We start from the raw sequence: 21128 nt of genomic DNA, 5'->3' as shown, positions 1-21128 counted from the left end.
ATGTAATTTGGACGAAATATACATAATATTCTACATGCAAAAAACAATGTAAGTAAAGCATGTTGGGAAAATCTTCTGAAAAGCGGTCAGAGAGGAAAACAATGCACTTTATCTTGCTGTAGTGTTCTTATTGTGAAAAGTTTCCTAAATAAGTATGTTCATCGTAGTCAAATAGATACATACGTAGAAAGGATGTATACTTTCTATACAAGTAGGTAAAGAAGCTTTTCCACCGAGAGCTTTTAGATCTGTCCAGAAACTTTTCTCAATGCTTTCACGAAGAAAGTATTTTCTTTTTCAAACATTTCTTCCAATAAGTTCATTAAATATTTGGAACAAATAACATTCTCTCAAAATTGATTTTTCCGGAGCTTTTAAATTTTTTGGAAGCTCCGCGTGTTTTGAAAGCATAGAAAATTCTCCATGTCACAAAGCTATATAAAGTTTATGCTTGCGACTTTCAGAGATGATTTTCACTTTAGTCAAAATATAGGAGGATGCATAAATTTTGGAAGATATGAAAATATCCCAATCGATCATCCAGCTCCCAGGAGTAGCGCACCTTCTATTCTTTCCGCCTGGATCGATGAGAGAGCCTCAGTAAGGCGATAGGGAGGATGAATCCCTGTGGCACGTGGAATACTTGGATGGAAGGGTTCGAGAGTGAGATGTCTGCCTTGAAATAATGGTATTATTTTGCATAAATGTCATGTACATTTGCATGAAACATACTCTTGTACACATTGCAAAATATCCAACGGGATGGAAAAATTATATTCACCACACCGAAGAGGATTTCGCATCAATGAAACTCAATGGATTTTCCCTTTGAAATGTATGGGGATGATTGAATTTTTCGTGAAGGTGAAAATTGCATTGGGAGAAAAATATCAATTCTTGGGATTTTTCGTCACTTGGCCATGCGAGAAAATTTGAAGAGGGTGCTCTGACACTGTCCCACTTACACGGATCTATGAGGGTATTTCCATTCCATACGTGACATGAATACCTATAAATGAGCACACTTGTTGACGCTTTTCGAGGGAAAATTCTCATGCTTCTCCACCCTCTCCCATCCTATTCATATATACTAACTTGTAAGGAATGTAGTGTATGGAAACTTTTTAATCATTCCTTTGAATTTTCTGAAGAGCATTTGAGTTGGAACATTGCTCGGGAAATTCTCCAGCCAATGCAAAATTAAGAATGGTTTTCATACATAGCTGTATGTGTGTATATGTGAGAAAAGCTTTTGGGGAGCAATGGAGGTAGTGATTTAATTTTAATGAGGAGTCAGATGTAAATTTTGTGTAAAATATTCGTTGAAATAATGCTGCTGAAGCAGAAAACTTGGAGAATGTAGAGTGCGGGTGAAGAATCAGATATAAAGGAGAGTGAGAGAGGGTATGTACTAGACGAAAGGGTTCACTTTTAGCATAAATGAAGTCGTAACTTGAACCCATTAATTAAGCAAATATCAGCACTCTCCTAGACGTACTAAACATAGTTGAATTTATGAATAAAAGCTTTGATTGATTATTTTTTCCCCTGTCAAAAATTGCTTAGTCCCCCCAAAACTTTTCTTCATTGCACCTCCCCCCTCTATAAAGTTGTCTGATGGATAAAATATTCATGCGGAGAAACTTTAACGAACATTGTTCCACAAAAAAAAGGACTTACCACAAACACAAATTTTATCTGGTAAAGAACACCATGTCACGGGGAGATTTTATGCAGTCCCCCCCGCTCGCTTTACCCGCACTTTTGACCTCTGACCCAATTTCCGTCCAAATTGAGGAAGTATTTAACAATGTCATCACAAAGTTCCCTCCGTCGCATCTCTCCCTTTTGCTCATTTAAAAGTTTTAAAATGTGCATATTTACATAGATCGGATATTACATGGAATATTTCATTACTTTGGGCATGAATAAAAAGTACCTACATAGCACTGTCGGGGAAAATCGATCCTTGATGACTTTCACATACTGTCACGTGTATTTTACTCCCCCGCATATTCCCCAGACATCCCTTGGTCTCCCAACCCACACAATTTTGCTCCTTTTACGCCTTTTGTACAACGCGACGCTATGTACTATCTGGTATGACTGCGTCTTTTCTTGAGACAATGGGGCGAAGCTTCTTTTGTGTCCCCAACCAAACTCCTGGTTTGTCATTTTCCTCCAAGGAAACTTCTTGAGATATGATTGAGGGTACTTCCAACCGCACACAACTCGTTTATCTGGGAAAATATCGAAACTATATATGGAGGAAGTGGGGAAAGTATAATCTCGGAAGTTGATCAACTTGATATATTTTTCTAATTACTCCCCCGCCAATGAAGAAGTTTTAGTCATTTCAGAGACGTACATTTTGCGGGAAATAAATAAGCTCTGTTTATCTACGTTTTCGGAACTATATCTTATTGATCAGACGCATGTTTAAATGACGAAGCAACTTCCCAATAATTGGGTTTTAGCTGCCTCTCCCCCAAAATAAAAGGGGGTTTCATGTTGATGAGAGTTGCGTGTCATTTAGTGACAAAATTTTCAAAAGCAATAAAATAGATAATTAGCTTCTATATTGTGTGTTAAGTTGTTCTTTTGAATATGATTTTAGGTGTGAAAGAGAATTATGATATTTTGGTAATTAAGTATCATGAAGAAGATCTAATTTCAGCAGACAATGCTGGCTGAGAGTTAAGGGTTAATTTCTGACGACGATTTTCATAGAGAACTTTTTTCCTTGATTAAGTTAGTCATTAAAATTAAAGGTAATTTTTTAATTATCTTTCTTTAAACTCTTCAATATTCTTTTGAATTTTTAGCATCAAATATTAAATAAATCAAACTGTAGGAGTGAAAATAAATGCAATATTCCACATGTGTTTACATGAAATCCCATTTGTATAATCCATATCCTCTCTAAATGGTTATCTAAATTACAAAATGAGGGTGGTTGTTACTTGTGCATTATGTTGCCCACATACCCTGCCACATACCTAACCGAAAATCCATTTAAATATTTGCATATTTCAACATTTTAACAATTATATTAACGCTCAACTAATCCCATTGATATATTCGTATGAAATTTTGTTGCCCTCGTAGACAATTTCTCAATGCTAATTTTCCCAGTCTGGCCATTTATTATTATGTATGTATGTAGTACATTCGATTGTTGATATTTCCGAGCTTAGAGCCAGCCAATACGTTCGCCGACAGAATTACATCTCAATAGACTCGCATGGCGCAGTATTTGTGTGAACGCAATCAATTGGGTCGAATGCCGCGGATTGCCCGCCATTAATCATCCATTGAGCTATAAAATTGAACAAATAGATCAGTTAAACATTCAAATAGGAAATATACATTTCTCACATGCAAGCCCGCACGTCCCAAACTCTCCTTTCTTTCCTTCACACGCAAATATTGGTCGCAGGAATTAAATGGCGTTTCTCGACACATTTTTTTTTCTTTCGGGAAAAATTGGGGGTTTTTGGCGTGAAGTATTTTTAGAAGAAGAAAAAAAAATTAACGATTCATACAATACATATATCGCAGACAACGGACACAGAGATGAAATTGTAACCTGGGCAGAGTAAACAATTTTTCGGGGAAACGTCGGTGCGTACATAAATCCACACATGGATGGGGAATATGCTTTTTGGTGGCAAACACACACTCCAGAATGAAGTGGTGTACATGGGTTTGGCGCGGAATATTATTTAGTAGCATTTGATTATGTGGGGCCGCCTGGTGCTATTGCCTCTCATGAGAATCATTAATCGTCGTGGATCAAGGCGAAACAACGCCGCTCAGTTGATGGATTTTATCCACTTTTTTTTTCTTCTTTCCTATCGCCTATTGCACAATTCTATCCACACCATTTCGTCACTGAGAGTTCGTTAATTTTGAAAAAAATAAAATTGAATTACTGTCAATTTCTTGACACAAAGTTTGTTCTGTCATATTTTTGACAGGACCTAATTTATTTAAATTTGAATTTAAAGCGGAAAGAAAATCGAATTGTCCACCACACACATAAATGGAGTCCATGTGCCTTGAATTTAGTGATTATTGTGCAAAAATCTTGCTGAATATCCAATTTCCTTCATCCAATATGTGTAACCCCCATCCAATCCAATAAAATGATATTTGATACCTCCTGACTCATGATTTCTCGCCGCATTTATCCATTACTTTTCTCTCAATTTTATCTCGCACCCACATCACATCAACAGAGAATGTCTCCTTAGCAATGGCCAAAGCCGCGCGACGGTCAGTTGCATCAGATCCGTCGTCGCCGACATCCTACACTAGATACTACCCGCCACGGTACACCACAGAGCCACTGGATCGCCGCAGACACACCAACGGACCACTTCGTTATCATCCCCCGCAGGCTGTTGTGTCAAGAATCGATCGAACAACTCCACCCCCACATTCACTTAGGTAAGTGCCATGAAACCTTCTCTCTTCTCCCAGCAGCTGAATTATGTATTTTCTAATGAGAATTTCTACAAGTATGATTGCAAGACAAAGAAAATTTTATGCTATTCCTCCAAAGAATTCCATGCTAATTAAAATTTTAATATTCCATTCAGTGCCAGAGTAAATTGAAATTAATTAATAAAAAAAGAAGCGAGAGATTGCTCCATAGATGTGATAATTCAGCATATTTATAGAAATTTATCAACTCAATTTAATTAGTGTTATAAATTTATTTTTTAAAGTTTAGTGCATAATTTAATTATTTTACCTATAAAGTTTAAATGTTTCACATAATAAAATTAATTGTTTTATAAATTATCCGTGGGGGTAAATATAATAAAGCGATATGCTATTAATTTAATTAGGTGTTGCAGTGAAAACCTAAAAATGAATAAACTCCTTTTATGTTTTATTTTCTAAATAAATTTAATTAATATTGAAGAAGATTACATACTTTATAATGTAAAAAAAATTAAAATAAAACTAAGGCTTTTTACGAAATTCTTTTAGTAAAAAAATCTCATTAAAATAATTTTATAATTATGATGAAAAATATATTGAAGTTCAAAGTGAAAAATGTATTTTTTCTGAATTATTATCAATAAAATATTATAAATACAACGCTTTGTAAGCCTATATGGACATTTATAATTAAAAAAAAATAGTAGCTACCTACATATTGGCTTTAATTGAAAATGATTTATATTTAATTTTATTTAAATTGTTCTGAAAGTGATTTTAAAAATTAATTTTTGGGAAATTAATTAATTTGTCATTACCATAAATTCTTAGTAATTTTTTATTTTCGTTTTTGTACATTTCAAGCATAATTGCATAGAAAAAGAACAAAGGAGAATGAACGTTAATTAACAAACATAATAATTTCTATTTTTAAAGAATTCATTTCTACAGAAAATCTTTCCTGTCTTGCATTGTTAATTTGAAAGAATAGAGAGCATAAAAAGAATATTCTTATATTGTATTTTATTGTTATTGCAACAGCTCGAAACGCTTCGAAAATGCCAGCACGAGCACGATACAGCCCCCAGCGAATGGCACCCTTTCCCCGCAAAGTCTGGCAGCTGAACGCGAAAGAATTAGAATGGAGTTTTATGCTACTTATGACGTCATGACAGGTGTAAGGATAGCCGCAACACTGGGTGGCTTCTTCGGTTTAATGGTGATATTGGTGATGTATAAGAGTCGCAGTCACTCAAATTCAGCACTCAAGGATCCCAATATAGCTGCCGTGGCGGCCGCCGTGGTGCAGGAGGAGGAGGAACGAGAACTCCAGGAGGTGCTCGAAGCTTCCGGGCTCACGCTCTACTCCGATGACTTTCGATATGACTTCCAACGACGGAGACTGCTATCGCTGGGGAATGTGAGTGCACCGCCAGCACTGCACAGAGGAGCGCGATTCTCATCATTCGGTACGTCTCTCATGAGGATTTCCTTCTCTTTTCCTTATAAAATTTCTTTTTTTTTTGGTTACTGCAGGTGGATACAGTTCACTGGTAGATCCACCACGGAGGTATTCCTATGGAGGTACAAAGCCAAAGTGTTCGTCGGAGTCTTCGAGAATTCTTAGTGCCTATCAGATGGGAGATAGTTTTGGAACGGATGACTTCATCGAGTCGGATGATGAGCAGGAGGTGGATGATTTCGATCAGACAACCATTACGGCTGAATCGGGATATCCCAGTCACTTATCCGTTCCCCAGAAGGTATAATTAATTTGCCCTACACACATTTGATTTTCGTAGATACAAAACAATTAGCTTGTGAGTCTTATCGTCTTTGGATAAATCCATGGCAATCACACATAGCACACCCCTTCTAACATGCAAGAAGGGGTTGTTTGCCAACATTAATCTCTCTATCCGAGAGATGAGCATGTTGATAGCTGAAATTTTGCAAGATATCCCAGTTGCAAGCAAATATACATATATTCCATACACCCCCACATGTACACTACCATAAAAAAGTTTCCGGGCAAGCAAAAATTGGGTATTTTTGAAGGCAAATTTTAAGTGGCTATATCTCCGGCTGTGGTCAACTGATTTTCAAAAATTTATTATTTTTGGAAAGGTACATTTCTCACCTTTCCAAAACTGGTAAATTTTTAAAAATCGGTCAACCCATTATTTCTTGGCAGCCATTTTGGTAAAGCTAGGTAAAAGCGATTTTTTTTATGACTTCACAAATTTTGATTTTGATCTCTTGTATCTTGGCCGCTAGTGCACCGATTTTGATAAATAGAGTATCGTTGGAAAGGTAATTTAATTCCCTTTCTAAATCTGATAAATTTTTGAAAATCGATTGACCACAGCTGGAGATATAGCCACTTGAAATTTGCCTTAAAAAATACCCAATTTTTGTTTGCCAGGAAACTTTTTGAGGGTAGTGTATATTCCCACCCCCTTCCCTTTTTTGGCACCATCTGTGGAGCACTAAAAATCTTCCATTCTCCCCAAGTAAAGGGGGGGTTGTAAAGTGCAAACTATTACAGCTTATAATCACCATAACCCCGAGAGTCATAAATGAGCTGTGAAATCTCATATGGGATAAACAGGGCAAAAAGAAATACGATGAACTTTGTTTGCAAGTTAACCCTCTGAGGATGCTATTACTTAAGTGTTTTAAAATCCTTAGCGGTTCACTAATTAAAGATTAAAAGTTTTCTAATTTATCAAATTTATTACACCGCACCATCCTTACCACTAAATTGCCATAATGAAAATCAACTAGATGGGATTATAATGCACACTAATAACGACACGCTAGAGAAGGGTTACTTGGAAAATTCCAACACCCCCATTTCGGAAGATTCCAAGAAGAAGAAGATGTTAGAGGTGCATTAAAAGTTTTTGAGAATTGTCTTAATTTTAAATCTTATTTTAGAAGAGTTAGAATGAATTAGATTTTAGAATTGAAAATCTTCTTGAATTCTTCAATTCTATAAAGCCCACAAATTCTTGCAAATCTTGGGAAATATTTTTAGAACTTAAAATCTTTTTTATGTATCTATTCTTGACCCTCCAAATCCTTTCTTAAGACTCATAATTCAATACATAAATTATCTCTGTTTATAATTCTATGAATCCTCAAAGTCCTAAAAATCCTTTCGCAAATATTTAATTATCTATTCTATAATTTCCTTGAATCATACAAATCTCTTTGAATTCTCAATATTAGACGGTTAATACTGGAAAATTCATTAGGGAAATTCTCTAAATCTTTGTCTAAATACAATTTAAATAAAATATTAAAACCCCGCACAAGGTCAATGGACCCCAGTAATGTGAAGTCCTTAGAGTAAATTCTAATAAAAGCCTTTGAAAGTCGCCTTTTAAATATTTTGGCATATTCTAAAAATCCTTAGAATCTATAAATATCACATTCACAAATAAATAAATAAATAAATCTTTAACATAATTAATTCCTTATAAAAACATGAATGCACATCATATCCCCTTCCTTTAAAAAAATCCTTTTTTTCCTTTCCATTTTATATTGTAGGTAATGTAGGTGTGTAGTTGCACAAGAAAGTCAATCATAACGCGTCCAGTTATAAGAGTTGGTGTCCCACAACGTATAGAAGTTTGTTTATGCGATGTAATACTATTTGTGAGCAGAATTAGTAGGCAAAGTTGATTTTTTTGTGAAATTCAGCAATTTGATGCATAAAAATGGTCATATCTCTAGTTCTATAACACCTACAGAAATTTCGTGACTAGTTTTGGAAAGGTCCTGAAATAAGCTATAATATGATATATATCTCAGTGATTTTCAAGGTCACCCGTAGAACACAAAATGGCGGATTTTTGTTTCACAAAAAGAGTTTTTCGCACTTTTCGTCCTGAAGAAATGGTTCTAGAGGTTTCTGATGTTTTAGAAACTTGTAGATAATTGCGAAACCTTTAATTTGATACCAAGTTGAGTCAAATCGGGCAAGCGGTTCAAAAGATATGGTGCTTAGAACTTTTCAAATGCAAGAATTTTTCAAATATCCATATCTTCTAAACGGCGACATAGATTTTCTTCATTTTCGGACTGGTGAAAGATATTGAGTCAGGCCACAACATATCAAAATTTAAAGAAAATCGATGATGGGGATTCGGAGATATTGCCCCTTAAAATTAGGCAATTTTTGTTTTTGATTTTAGCGCCTCTTGCGGATGTTTTTGGAACTTGGAATGTTCTAGACAGTTGTAGGGCTTCCCAATACCTTTCATTTGACACCAAGATGGTTAAAATCGATCAAGCCGTTCTCAAGTTATATCGAAAAAACACTTTTTGCTTTAGACCGCCATATTTGCTAAACGGCTTGACCGATTGTCAAGTATGAATTGTTGATGAAAACGTCTCACTGAGCCCTATAACATACTAAAATTTCAGACCTCTAGCTATAAGGGAACTGATTGACGGTGTTTCAAAATGGCGGACGGCGGCCATCTTGGATTTTAAAAATGCGAAAAAATGAAATTTTACACCCACATTTCTATAGAAAACTTCAAACCGGAAGTCTCTATCTGTTACCGTTCTTGAGCTATAAGGCAAAATGTGGAGTCCGGGCCGGCAGGCCGGCCGGCAGGCCGGCCGGATCAAAATTTTTCCACCACCATTTTCAGAATGTGGGTTGTCTAAAACGTGCTCATACTAAGTTTGAGCCCGATCTGAGGTGGTCGGTTTTTCCGACGATTACAATACTTGGTGTTGGCCACGAAGTGGAACACCAACTAATAAAATAAAAGTAGCTTATAGAAAATATATAAGGACCACTAAATTTATCCAAGTTTATTATAACATAAAGTAGCATAACATCTCCCTATCCTTTTTAAAATTCAACCAAATATATTTTCCTAAATGTTGTGTGTAGTAAATAAATGTAAAAAAAAAGAATAATTAATTAAAACTCTCATATCTTAAATATTAAATGAAAAAGAAATAATGTTTGAATGGCTTTTTCTAATAACAAATTTTATTGTAAATATAAAACGAATCTTTCTGTAAAGTCGCATAAATAATAAATCTGCAAGAACTTAAGAGACAACCCTGTGGTCCTTTTGATGTTGTGTTTAAGCTCCCCCTTCACCCAATTCTGATGGCACGTGGACCACATAGTGTGATTATTTGTATTGTTGATGTCATTTCAGCAATATGATTCCAGACGAAGCAGTGGGATCACTTGCTGCAGCACAGAGAGCTCATACCTGGAACGTCGGTGTTCGGCTATAACATTAGGTATTCACTCATTGGCGCCAATTTCGTCACACAATCATTCCCGACGTTCCAGTCGCGATGCATGGGACGTTACCAATTTTCCCGATATTAACATTATACAGCCCACACCCAAGACTTCACCATGTCCCAGCGAAGGGAACATCAATGAACGCACAACGGTATCCACGGTACGCCTGAGACGTAGTCACGAACCCACGGAGTCATTTGACTACATTGCTGAGTATCCGGATGTGAATGGTGCGGAGGGGCGCAGGGAGCGATCGGTTGAGGAATCCGCATCAGGGAGCTCCCGGAGAGCACCACTGGCATCCCTGAGCTCCTTCAAGATCTCCTCCCTGGACTACCAAGATTCCGACTTGCGGAGTCTGGGGTCAGATTCGGTCTTTGTGGAAAGCTACGCTGACACGGATGAGGATATGGAGCAATTCAGCACGGATAGCGATGAAGTCAGCGATGGCCCAACACTCTCGCACCACAAGAAACGCCCAACAATTGGCGAGGGGCTCCTCTTGCGTCCATCAGCTTCACTATCGGGACGCGATAGTTGCGACGTGCAAAAATCCAATAGCTCAGTTCACCTCTCCAAGACATTTCAGACGCAAGCGGTGATTGAGAGTCGCCTCGAAGATCCCGATGTGGAGGTTGGTATGGGCAATGGAATGGGTGGTGGGAAGACAATGGTGAAGAGTAAAAGTGCTGAGGAGTGCATTGTGGTGAGTGTAGTTGCAACGGATCCCGATAGAAGATCCACGAGTTCTGGTCCAGCTGTGATTCTTGAGTTGCCTGTGATAGCCACACAGCAGCAAGACGCCGAACAGCCACTTGATCCAAGTGTTCCTGGTCCCTCGAGGAAGTGGTCCAAAGAAACCCTCTTTTAGTTCTACAACAACATTTTACCTCCTCCCCCACGTATCCTGCTAAAAGGATATCCTTAATTTTTATTTTTTTAATTTTCCAAAAGCGCTGCCGTGAAATTAAGTTAATTTACAATTTTATTAAAACTGTTGCAAAGAAATATGAGAAAATGTAATATGTAATAGATCCCATATAGGAGTGAATTGAGTAAATTAAAATTTGTGGGAGGATCAATTAGAAAGATTAGAAATAAATAAACAAAAAAGTAAATTCCGAAAAAATCAAAACGTCGCTGGAATACTTAAAAAAATTCTAATCAACATTGTTTTTCTGAGAAATCTGTTATTTTTTTTTTCTTTTTAATAGGTAAAATTTATCAGATTTAGGGCGGAATTCATTACTCAGTCGAGTTGACAATTTTAAGTCGGTCTTAAGGTTTTAAGTCAGTTTTTTTTAAGTCTGACTTAAAATTTGAAGTCGGTCTTAAAATTTTTAAGTCGAGCTTGGATTTTCCTGAGTTGTCCTGGAAAATATGTAAGATTTTCTGATTAAAGAACTTGAATTTGATTAAAAATAAATCTTAAATTGTATTGAATTGCAAGAAATTTGTCTTGAACTTCATTGTAATATTTTTATTTTATTTTATTTTATTTTTTTATTGAAAAGTGATGAAAATGAAAAACAAAACGTTAAATGTACGACATTTTTTCTAAAATTTCATTGTTCCTTTACTTTAAAATCAGCAAAGTATAGGGTGGTCAAGATAAGATGGAGCATTATTATGGGCTAAGCCTATTAAAGAGGTCCATGTTATTTTGGCCAAAATAAACACTTTTCAATTTTTTAAGTTTCAAAAAGGGCATTTGGCAATATCCAAACATAATTTGTAAAATTTATTGAAAAATATGCAATGTGTTAGCCCAGCTTAAAAATTTTAAGACCGACTTTAACAAAAAAACGGTCATAAAACCATAAGACCGACTTAAAATACGACTTAAAATTTAAAGCCCGACTGAGTAGTGAATTCCATTTTCTAGGAAAATCGAATATTTTCAAGCATTTCGATGAAATTTTCTTGAAAATTCGCAAACTTTTCTTTTTTTTACTTTCAAATGAATTAATTTTTAATTAGAGACATTTTTAAATGATTTAATTTATTCAATGTAAATTAAATAATCAGACTTAACAACACTTAATTTAATTCAAAAGAAAAGCTCGCTGAAAGAGACCTAAATCGCTAAAGTTTTTTTTTCATTTTCCTTGCCCCCAGACACATGGTTGGGATTTAAGTACATAAATTTCCAAATAAGTCTATCCAGTCATCTTTATTTGCTATATATGGTGCTCTGCAGTGCAACCTTGGCAAACATCCAAAAAACCAAATGGCAAAGAACTATTAGCAACAATATTTTTTAGCACCTCACAGTGCTTTAATCCTTCTGCGAACAAGCTTTGGGGAGAAGCAAAGCAGAAAATTCTCTTCTCCAATTTTTAATTCACTCAACTCTGTGTGGGATGAAAAAAAATCTTTCTTATGGTGCTTTTTCTCATTCAAGCACTTCACACCGAGGATTCCATTTATTTTATTTTCTTTTTTTTTTTTTGTGCTAATTACCAAATTGCACGCAACGATCTAGTCAATTTCTCAAATTAGAGCGCTTTCAGTGTGGAAAAGGAGCCGAATTCTTGCTTTTCTTGGCGCCAAATGCATTTTCTCGATGATTTTCGAATACTTGCGATTGAAGAGATATTAAGTTCTTGATAAAAAAAATGGCCATTTAGCTATTTTGTTAATTTAGTTAGGAAGTTAAAGAATTCACCAGTTGAAATTTTATTAACATAATGATATATTAAATCTATTTACAGTGAGGTTAAAAATTATACGAGAAAAAATATTTATAATATTTACCTATGTTTGTTGCCACATAGGTGATGATGCAATGAAATGTTGCATAAAAGTGAGAATTTATGATATTTTTGTAGGAGAAATTTTAATTTTTATCAAAGAAAATTTCCTTTGAAAAATAAATTTCATTTTCTTAAATTGAAAATTACTCAAAAAAAATCTTCCTTTTGAGTCCCTTCCGAGGGAGAAATGGGAGAAATCTTTTCGTTTAAGTATTTTTAGAAATAAAAAAATAGTTATGTTAATAAAGAATTTATTTTAAATAAGGGATGGTCACGTTATTTTGGAAACTCTACAGGAACAAAATTGCCAAAATGTGAGAATTTCAAATAATTTTTTTGAGCACAAAAATTATTTTTCAAAATTGAAAATACTGAATTCTGATCAGTTTTTGGCCATTTAACAAGAGTGCAAGCAAATTTCGAATTTTTGGTTTCAAAATTGGCTTGAAAATCGCTCTTGAAAGTCCCCGAGTTTCCAAAATAACGTGACCATACCTTAGATGAGAGATCTTTCAAAAAAAAAATAAAACCAAAAAACTATTTTCTAAAGACAACCCAAAATGCTGTATATTTGTAACGAAAGAGTTCTTGTATGATAGAAAATATAGATAAAATAAAATAAAAGAGTTATAAAATGTAGATAAAAATGCCATAGGCGGATAAAGATTAAAAGTTAAAGAAACGTGTGGAAATATGATGAAAAAATCAAGAAGAAAAACGTTTGTAATTGTGGAGAAATTCCCATTGTCTATAGTGGAACTATATATATATATTCAGTATAAAGAGAAAAAAAAAGGTCATGACATATCTTCAATGAAGCAGTTTGTATAGTAAAAAAAAGAAAGAAAAGAAATATTTACTATTTAAGTATTAATTGTGCATTTTGCAGTTATGTAAATTTATAATCGGAAGTATAACTTTAGTGAGAGTGGGATAAATGATTTGGAAAATTACTGTGAGAGATTTTGTGAGAATAAAAGAAAAGTGAATAATCGTTTTTAAATTTATCGAAAAGTAAATGAAGAATTTCATAAATATCATATATTTTTCTACTGCATATTCTCTACTTTAGCAAAAACAAAATGGGATGAAGAGGAAAATTAATGAAGAAAAAATACAACGTGTTATTGTAGCAAAAGAGGAACATATATTAATTTATATGAGAGAATGAGAAATTTTTATCTACACATAAGAGACAGACAGGAGAGAAACAAGGGAGTGCGAGCTTGAAGACGAAAAAAATTCAAATCCTTAAAGCTCATTTGAAAATCTTCTGTGGAAATGCCTCAAAATGCTATTGATTGCGTATAGCCACTTATAATCGGATTAGTGAGAATAATTAATTATTGATATTGTTGCAGGTGATGATATTCTATGTCCTATGATGGAATTGTGTGGATGTTAGTAAAATTTGCATAAATCATTCAACATTCCGTACGTTTTAATTGTTTTTCATTTTGTGCACAATTTCAGTATCACATGAACTTTTTGCAAATACAAAAAATATAAAACTGTGCCAAAAGTCTTATTAAAATTTGCACCACTGCAATTTGCAGCAATTTCGATGAATTTCTCGCAAAACAGAGTTAATGTTCTTTGCAAAAAATAGATAAGATTGAGATACTTTTCAAAAAAAAAAAAAATCTGTAGGTAAATAAAAATTTTGGATTATAGCTTAAAGTAAAGTTTAAAAAAATATATATCAGAGAGATCATTAACCCTATCGCGTTCAAGCAAATTTTTATTTGATAAAGTATGTTACCCATTTTGATCAGTCTATGACCCAATTGACGCAAAGGATTAAATTAAAAGTATTATTGGACAGATTTGTCTACTACAGTTCACCTTAAAACAAATCTAATTAAAAGACAGACTTGTAGTTAAAATCGCTGTCTTATACATAATATTTTAGTCAGATATGTATGGCAGGAATTAAATATTTCTCAGACTTGAATTTAGTACTTGATAGGTTAAATTTAGTACCTACTATTTTTTTTAAAGTTTTTTTCCTCAATCTGAGGCTTTTTAGAACTAAAATCCTTAAGGTTTTTCAATTTGTATTTAGTACTATTTAGGTTTGAATTTAGTACTCTTAGGCTTTTACTTTTTTATCTTTTTATTAAGATAAACACCACTTAATTGGACAGGACTTGAGTCCTAGAATTTTAAGCTTGAATAGGATTTTTTTAAAGAAAAAACATGAACAGATTTATTTAAGAAAATTAATAATAATTTCAAATAATTTCAGTTGAAGGAATGACCTCGGCCGTAGCATGGTGGTAGAGTCGATGCATTTTTCGGTGCATTTGCTCTACCTCCGCCGAGGTTGTGGGTTCAAAGCTCGACACTGCACGGCAATTTTTCATATTGTCGGATGGCTGTCCCGCTCATACCCACGGACAATATTAGTGATAAGAGCTGATATTGACCATGCTGCAAAAAACTTGTAATTTCGAGATCAAAACCATATGAAAGATACAATAGTATATGTTACATCTCGAATTGCAAAAGAACAAAGGGGGCACGGAGGAAATATTCCCACACATACTCAATATGTGTGGTGGTGCTCCCCACAACTGCCGATTTGGGAGTTGACAATTTCTCCACCACGAGGAGAAGCGCCTCGACACGAAAAAAAAAAAAAAAAAAAAAGTTGAAGGAATAATTTTAGAACTTTTTTCAGATCTCAAATATTAGCCAAAAATTTTTTTTCTGGACAATTTTGGAATCATACTTTACCATTAATTTAAAAAAAAATCTTGGACATACCTGGGTTGACTTCCAAATGTTCTTCTACAAGAATTTAATAAAATTTTTCGTCCATATGCAACATGGAAACATTGAAACATTCGATCTTTTTATCACGATATTTGTTCTGAAGATGCATTCAGAGAACATTTCTCAGTCAAAACGTATTCTTTGGTCTAATTTACGTAAATTAAACGCATTTCTATCTTGGAAAAACATTTAATCTCATTAAAATTTCATATAATAGAATGTTTCACGTTTTGGTCAACCTAAGACCCAAAGAAGGCGAAAAGGTTAAAATTCACTAAAAAAAAAATCTCAATCTTATCTATATTTTCGCAGAATATGCTCTTTATCAACTCTGTCTAGAATAGAATTCTCATTTCAATTGAACGAAAAAAAACATAACGCATGAATTGCTATGAGAACTTTAGATTAAGTAGAGAGACTCTAAAATTGAAATATTTATTATTTAATTTTCTTTCATACTATTGGACCATATAAAATCACAATCAATTAATGTGTAGGAAAATAAATAAATAAAAAATGAAACCTAATAAAGAATCTATGCCTTCTTAAAAATAAATTTAAACAAAAAGAAAAACTAATATAATGACCAATTTAAACGAAGAAACTATAAATGAAAATTAGGATTGCCAATTCTAAAGAAAAAGGGAAAAAATAAAACGTGTAGAAGTGTCCTCCTTGTTAGTTGAAATTCAACTTTGGTATTCATGTCATGCAACATCACCATAGATGATGTGCAGAGAAAACTTAAAGGTTTCCATTCACTCCGACGTGGATCATCTTAGAGTTGGGATTTTTTTTTTACTTTTTCAAATGGGAAACGTGTCGTCCTCTTTGATTTTTCATTCTTTTTTTTGTGAGATTCTCAAACAAGGGCATGTGCTTGAAAGTATGTAATGTGTGTAGAACATAGTTAGAGCGCATGAGACATCCCATCTTGTTAAAATGTTACACCTGTCCAAACTTAATTGAAGACAATGCCAAAAAGTCTTGTAATCTGCATCGATCCGTTTGCATTAGAAACTTAACATAACTAAGCATGACCTTACAGCAACCAATTATGTACATCACATGCACTGACTTTTGCATGTTCTACTTGATTGATGGACAAGACGAATGAATTTTTCTTGCACCACACTAAACTTAAATTTTCCGTTTCTGCGACGTAGTCAGGGAAAATCTCGTAGGGACAATTAATTAAAATACTTTCATAAACCTATACAAGAACAAATAATATGTAATACACGCCATTCAATCAAACAGAACGTAAATCCCGCAGAATTTCGCGCGATGATGTTGTTAAATAGTCGCGATGCCATTAAGATAATGAATAGAAGAAAAAAATTCAAAAAAAAATCTGTTGAATATTGTGTAAAAGAAAAAAAGGTGAAAATATTATTTTAGCTGCTGTGTACAGGGACTCTTCGTGTTCAACCATTCTCATTCTCTCCATCACAGGTTGATAAGAAAACATAAAAACATTAAAACAGAACTAAAAGACATAAAAAAGAGGAAAATTCGTATTTCCATTTCATCAACTTTCCATCCATTTTATCGTGGCTGTCGTTGGGATATTGCTGATGATGGTTCAGTTTACTAAAGAGAAAATTCTTTTAGCTCTGAAAATTTTCAAAAAAGTATGTATTTATTTTTAAAATTATTTTTTAATTGAAAAGAAAGGATATTTAACAGTAAGAAGCTTGAGAAAAATTAATTAATATTTGCTTTGCAATTTGATAATTAAATTCTATTTTTTTTTTGCATATGAAAGCGATTAGGAATAAATCACAGAGTGGGGTGATTGAAGTGAACAGAATTAATATTGCTATTGTATACTTCATGAAATATTCGCAAATTTTGTAAAGTATTCCGTTATTCAAATTATCTGTGGGAACTACAAAGAATATTCTCAGTTTTCTCGGTATTTTCTTTCATATAACGAATTTTTCAAATATTCCTCAAAATACTCAGAATATTTTCAAAATATTACAAATATTCGGAATATTCGACAATTAGGAGCATACAACATTCTCAATATTACTTGACAACCTGAAAATTCTTTTAAAATTTCTTTTAGATTTCTTTTAAAAAAACTTATTCCTTGAAATTAAAAAAAAAAATGAGTTTTACCTCATTTCCGATTTTAATATTCATAAAATATGTAGAATATTCTTAAACTGTCACGAATATTTAAATTATTCTGAATATTTTATATTTTCATTATTTTCTATGAAAATATTTGCCACCTGTTCATAAAGTATTTGCTAATTATTCCGAATAAATCTTCAAATATTCGGAATATTTTTTTTACTTTATCTTACTCTTTTTAGAATAATATTAAAAATCTTTTTTCTCAACATTTCAAAAAATGAATTTTCCTTCATCTTTGAACCACACCAGCTGCCAAACTACAGCCATAATAAATAATCCTTGTATTAAATCATTGCCTCTAACTAACAATATATCAAATAAAATAAAATCAAAACGAAGCTAGAAAAGAAAACTGCATGGAGTTCTTTTGTGAACTCATTAAATTTTTGTGAGTGTGAGTAAAAAAAGAAAGAGAAAAATGTATTAGAAATTTTGTGAATTATGTTGTTGAAATGCAAAGAGAAAAAAAAGGTGAATAAAAATGTCAATATAGAACTAATCCCGAATATTTATAGATAATGTACAAAATGTATAAAACCTGAGGAATGTCTGACAAACCTATGTGCATATTATAGGTAAAGAATATAGTTAAAAATTAAAGTTAAAATATGAAATAAAACATTGATGTCTATTTTTAGTAATTTAACGGAAAACACTTCATTTGCTTGCCTTATTTATCAATTAATTAATTATTTTTCTGTTTGTTTGGTTTGTTTTCTAATTTTGTTTCATTTTTCTTCAAAAAATGGGTATTTTGAGTATTTTGTGGAATTGTAGTGGGAAAATCGCCAGAATTCTGCAGTCGTTTATCTTCAATTCAACATTTTTCATCAGAGACTGACTCTAAAGCGTTAACCATACTTCAGCGTCGCTAAAGAAAAAGCCGGGTTTTTTTGTTTTCTCCCTCGCACCAATTTCAAAATGTATAGCGTCCTCTCCCTCATTTTTAAAACCGCGTTTACATCTACACACAAATGTTTAAGCAACGTTGTTTCAGTTCCACAATTTTCACACAGTTTCTTCCCATTTGGCACCTCGGGATCTTTCCTAGAGCTTTTATATGAACTATTTTGTGCCACAGGAGGAGTAGTTTGAAGAAAATGCGGAAGATTTTGATAAAAAAAACACCGTATTTACTTACCTGATTTCACACCACACACAAATGACATGTCACAATTTGCCGACATTCTCCGACTACAATACGATGTCAAAATCAGGTGAGTGAAACAAAAATTTTTTTCATGGAAATTCCCCACATTTTCCTCCAGATACTCTTCCTGAGGCACAAAATAGTTCATAAAAAAGCCCTAGGAAAGGTCCTGTGAAGCCAAATGGGAAGAAAGTATGTGAAAATTATGTAAATAAGAAAGGAACTAAAACAACGTTGCTTAAACATTTGTGTGTAGATGTAAACGCGGTTTTAAAAATGACAGAGAGGACGCTATATAATTTGAAGTGGGTGCGAGGGAGAAAACAAAAAAAAACCCGGCTTTTTCTTTAGCGACGCTGAAGTATGGTTACCGCTTAATAATCTGTTTTCACTGTTTCAGATAAACATTTTTTGTAGAAAAAATTCTTTATTTGTTTAGTTCTTTAAGTTAAAAAAAATTCTTGATTTGTTTTGTTTTTCTGCTATTTTTTCAGCATATTAAGGAACTTTTGAATATTTGAGAGGTAAATATAATTTAAAAAAATCTAAAAATTCTTGATGAAAAAATTCCATAAAATAATTTTCATAAATTATAATAAAAAATCAACGGAAAATTCTCGCGCGCTATCACAATTTGGCAATTGGTTCCGTGTACCGCGTGCACAACTGACCTTGACCATTAAAAATTTGTTTTTCGCACTGTCAAATTTTGCCAAGTTTATTTTTGTGTTTTCCCACCTAAAATCACTTTATTTCGTGCACGAGGCGCTTAGGGCAGTCACGCAGGGTACTCACGGAAGTTTTGGTGGTGTTGTGGCTGAAAATCAAGGACTCCTTCAACGAGAATTCGCGCGGGAACTTGTTGGGCTATGGCAGCGGCGAACCCATCTCCAGTGGATGCCAGAATCCGGGAGTACATCCGGCGTGATATTCAGGATACACGTACCAATAGTCGCAATAGTGACCTGGATACGGTGCGGTGTGGCCTTGGGGAAATTGTGGACGTGATGAGCAACAGTATCACGCAGAAAGATGTTCAGGGACTCGCGGCGCGGATAAAACGTCGCAAACGAGCCACGTCCAATGATCTAATACGCCTCAGTAAAGCTTTTATGCGCAATTCCGACAATATTTCCACATTCATTCGCATCCCCGGGGCACTGAATGTCATCATTAAGGAATTCACGGGGCAGGATGCTGATCTGAAGCTCTGGGCCACGGAGTGCCTGTGCAATTTGTCCCTGGGTGATGATTTCTGCTGCGAGAAGGTTGCCCTCTTGGCGGGAACGTACCTCCTGGCGTATGTGAAGAGCTCCAATAAGCACCTGGCACGCCTCTGCCTGTGGGTGCTGTGCAATCTCGCTTCCGGTGGCGGGAAAACCCTCAACACGCTCATGTCGCAGGAAATTGTCCGGGAGCTCGTGGCAGTGGTGCAGAATGACTTCGATGAGAACATCAAGAATGAATGCCTCAACTGCCTGGAGCTCATTGTATCCCACGAGGGGCATGTCCTCAGTGAGGAAGACAACAAAATCATCATTCACGCTGCCACAGAGGAGAAGAACCCACAGACACTCGGTGGCATTCAGCTTCTCTACAGATACCTCTCCGGTAGGGATTTCCAGCTCCCTGATCTTGTGGATCTCACCAAGATCATCCACTTCTGCACACAGCACCTCACAAATTTCCCCACAAAAGCCCCAACGAGGGACATCGCTCTGGGCTTCGTGCTCTACGCCATACGCATCCTTGGGAATTGCACTTCTATCCAGGAGGATGCAGCACACATCTTCCTGCAGAGATTCCAGGAGAAACCTCTCTCAGATACCATCAATCACCTGCTGGAGTCCACGAAGCAAGATGAGGTCACACGGGAGCTCCTCTGGTTCGTTGGGAGTCTCCACAACAGCTCCTACCCCGTTGTCAGGCAATACCTCGAACGAGATAGCCTCGTTCACAACACTCGCTTCCCAGTCATCACATCCTTCTGAACAAAATCCTTTCGAATCATTATTCTGTAAGTTCTCTCTCTCTCTCTACTTTGAGTTTTGTTTGAAAGCTTTTTCTTAAAAAAAAAAAACAAAAATATTCATAAAAGACGTTGTTAACATTTTTTCTCAACATGTTCAAAATAGTCATAAAACGAATTTTTCGTGAATTTTTGAAATAAATATTTCCGTAAAAAGATTTTTCTTTTAACTTTAATTTCTTTGATACGGCTTGAATTTTGAAAGAGATAACATTTGAAGAGTCGAACTCAGCTGATCGATAAGTCGATAAGTTGAGGAAGTGAAAAAATATTGAAATTTTCATTGAATATTTCAAAAGTTTCTCTCCGCTAAAAGATTTCTTCTTTTTAAATTTCTCAGGGCCGGACGTCATTTCGACATCCACACAGCCAAAAAAGATTTTTCTTTCCAAAAAAAAATCTTTGTAACGGCTTTTATTTTGAAAGAACATTTGAAGAGTCGAGCTCAGCTGATCGATAAGTCGTTAAGTTGAGGAAGTGGAAACATTGAAAGTTTCAGTGAATATTTCAAAAGTTTCTTTCCGC

The 21128-nt window shown here is 34.5% G+C and overlaps 2 protein-coding genes across 2 annotated transcripts in view; both read left to right on the top strand.

Annotated features, from left to right (window-relative positions):
* LOC129791326 (uncharacterized) overlaps window positions 1-10878 on the top strand; it is a 38377-nt gene extending 27499 nt beyond the window's left edge. Inside the window, exons 2-5 of the mRNA XM_055829443.1 lie at window positions 4242-4452; window positions 5494-5921; window positions 5989-6215; window positions 9648-10878. Of these exons, the coding sequence (XP_055685418.1) occupies window positions 4259-4452; window positions 5494-5921; window positions 5989-6215; window positions 9648-10613 (1815 nt within the window). The 5' untranslated portion in view covers window positions 4242-4258 and the 3' untranslated portion in view covers window positions 10614-10878. The remainder of the gene's footprint in view (window positions 1-4241; window positions 4453-5493; window positions 5922-5988; window positions 6216-9647) is intronic.
* A 347-nt stretch (window positions 10879-11225) lies between these two features.
* LOC129791357 (uncharacterized) lies at window positions 11226-20759 on the top strand. The gene has a single exon (XM_055829499.1). It carries the CDS (start codon window positions 19444-19446, stop codon window positions 20563-20565), a length of 1122 nt encoding a protein of 373 aa, XP_055685474.1. The 5' UTR covers window positions 11226-19443; the 3' UTR covers window positions 20566-20759.
* The last annotated feature ends 369 nt before the right edge of the window (window positions 20760-21128 follow it).

The sequence above is a fragment of the Lutzomyia longipalpis genome, chromosome 2 (genome assembly GCF_024334085.1).
Source record: "Lutzomyia longipalpis isolate SR_M1_2022 chromosome 2, ASM2433408v1".
NCBI classification, from domain to species: domain Eukaryota; kingdom Metazoa; phylum Arthropoda; class Insecta; order Diptera; family Psychodidae; genus Lutzomyia; species Lutzomyia longipalpis.
This window is presented reverse-complemented; position numbering and strand designations above follow the sequence as displayed.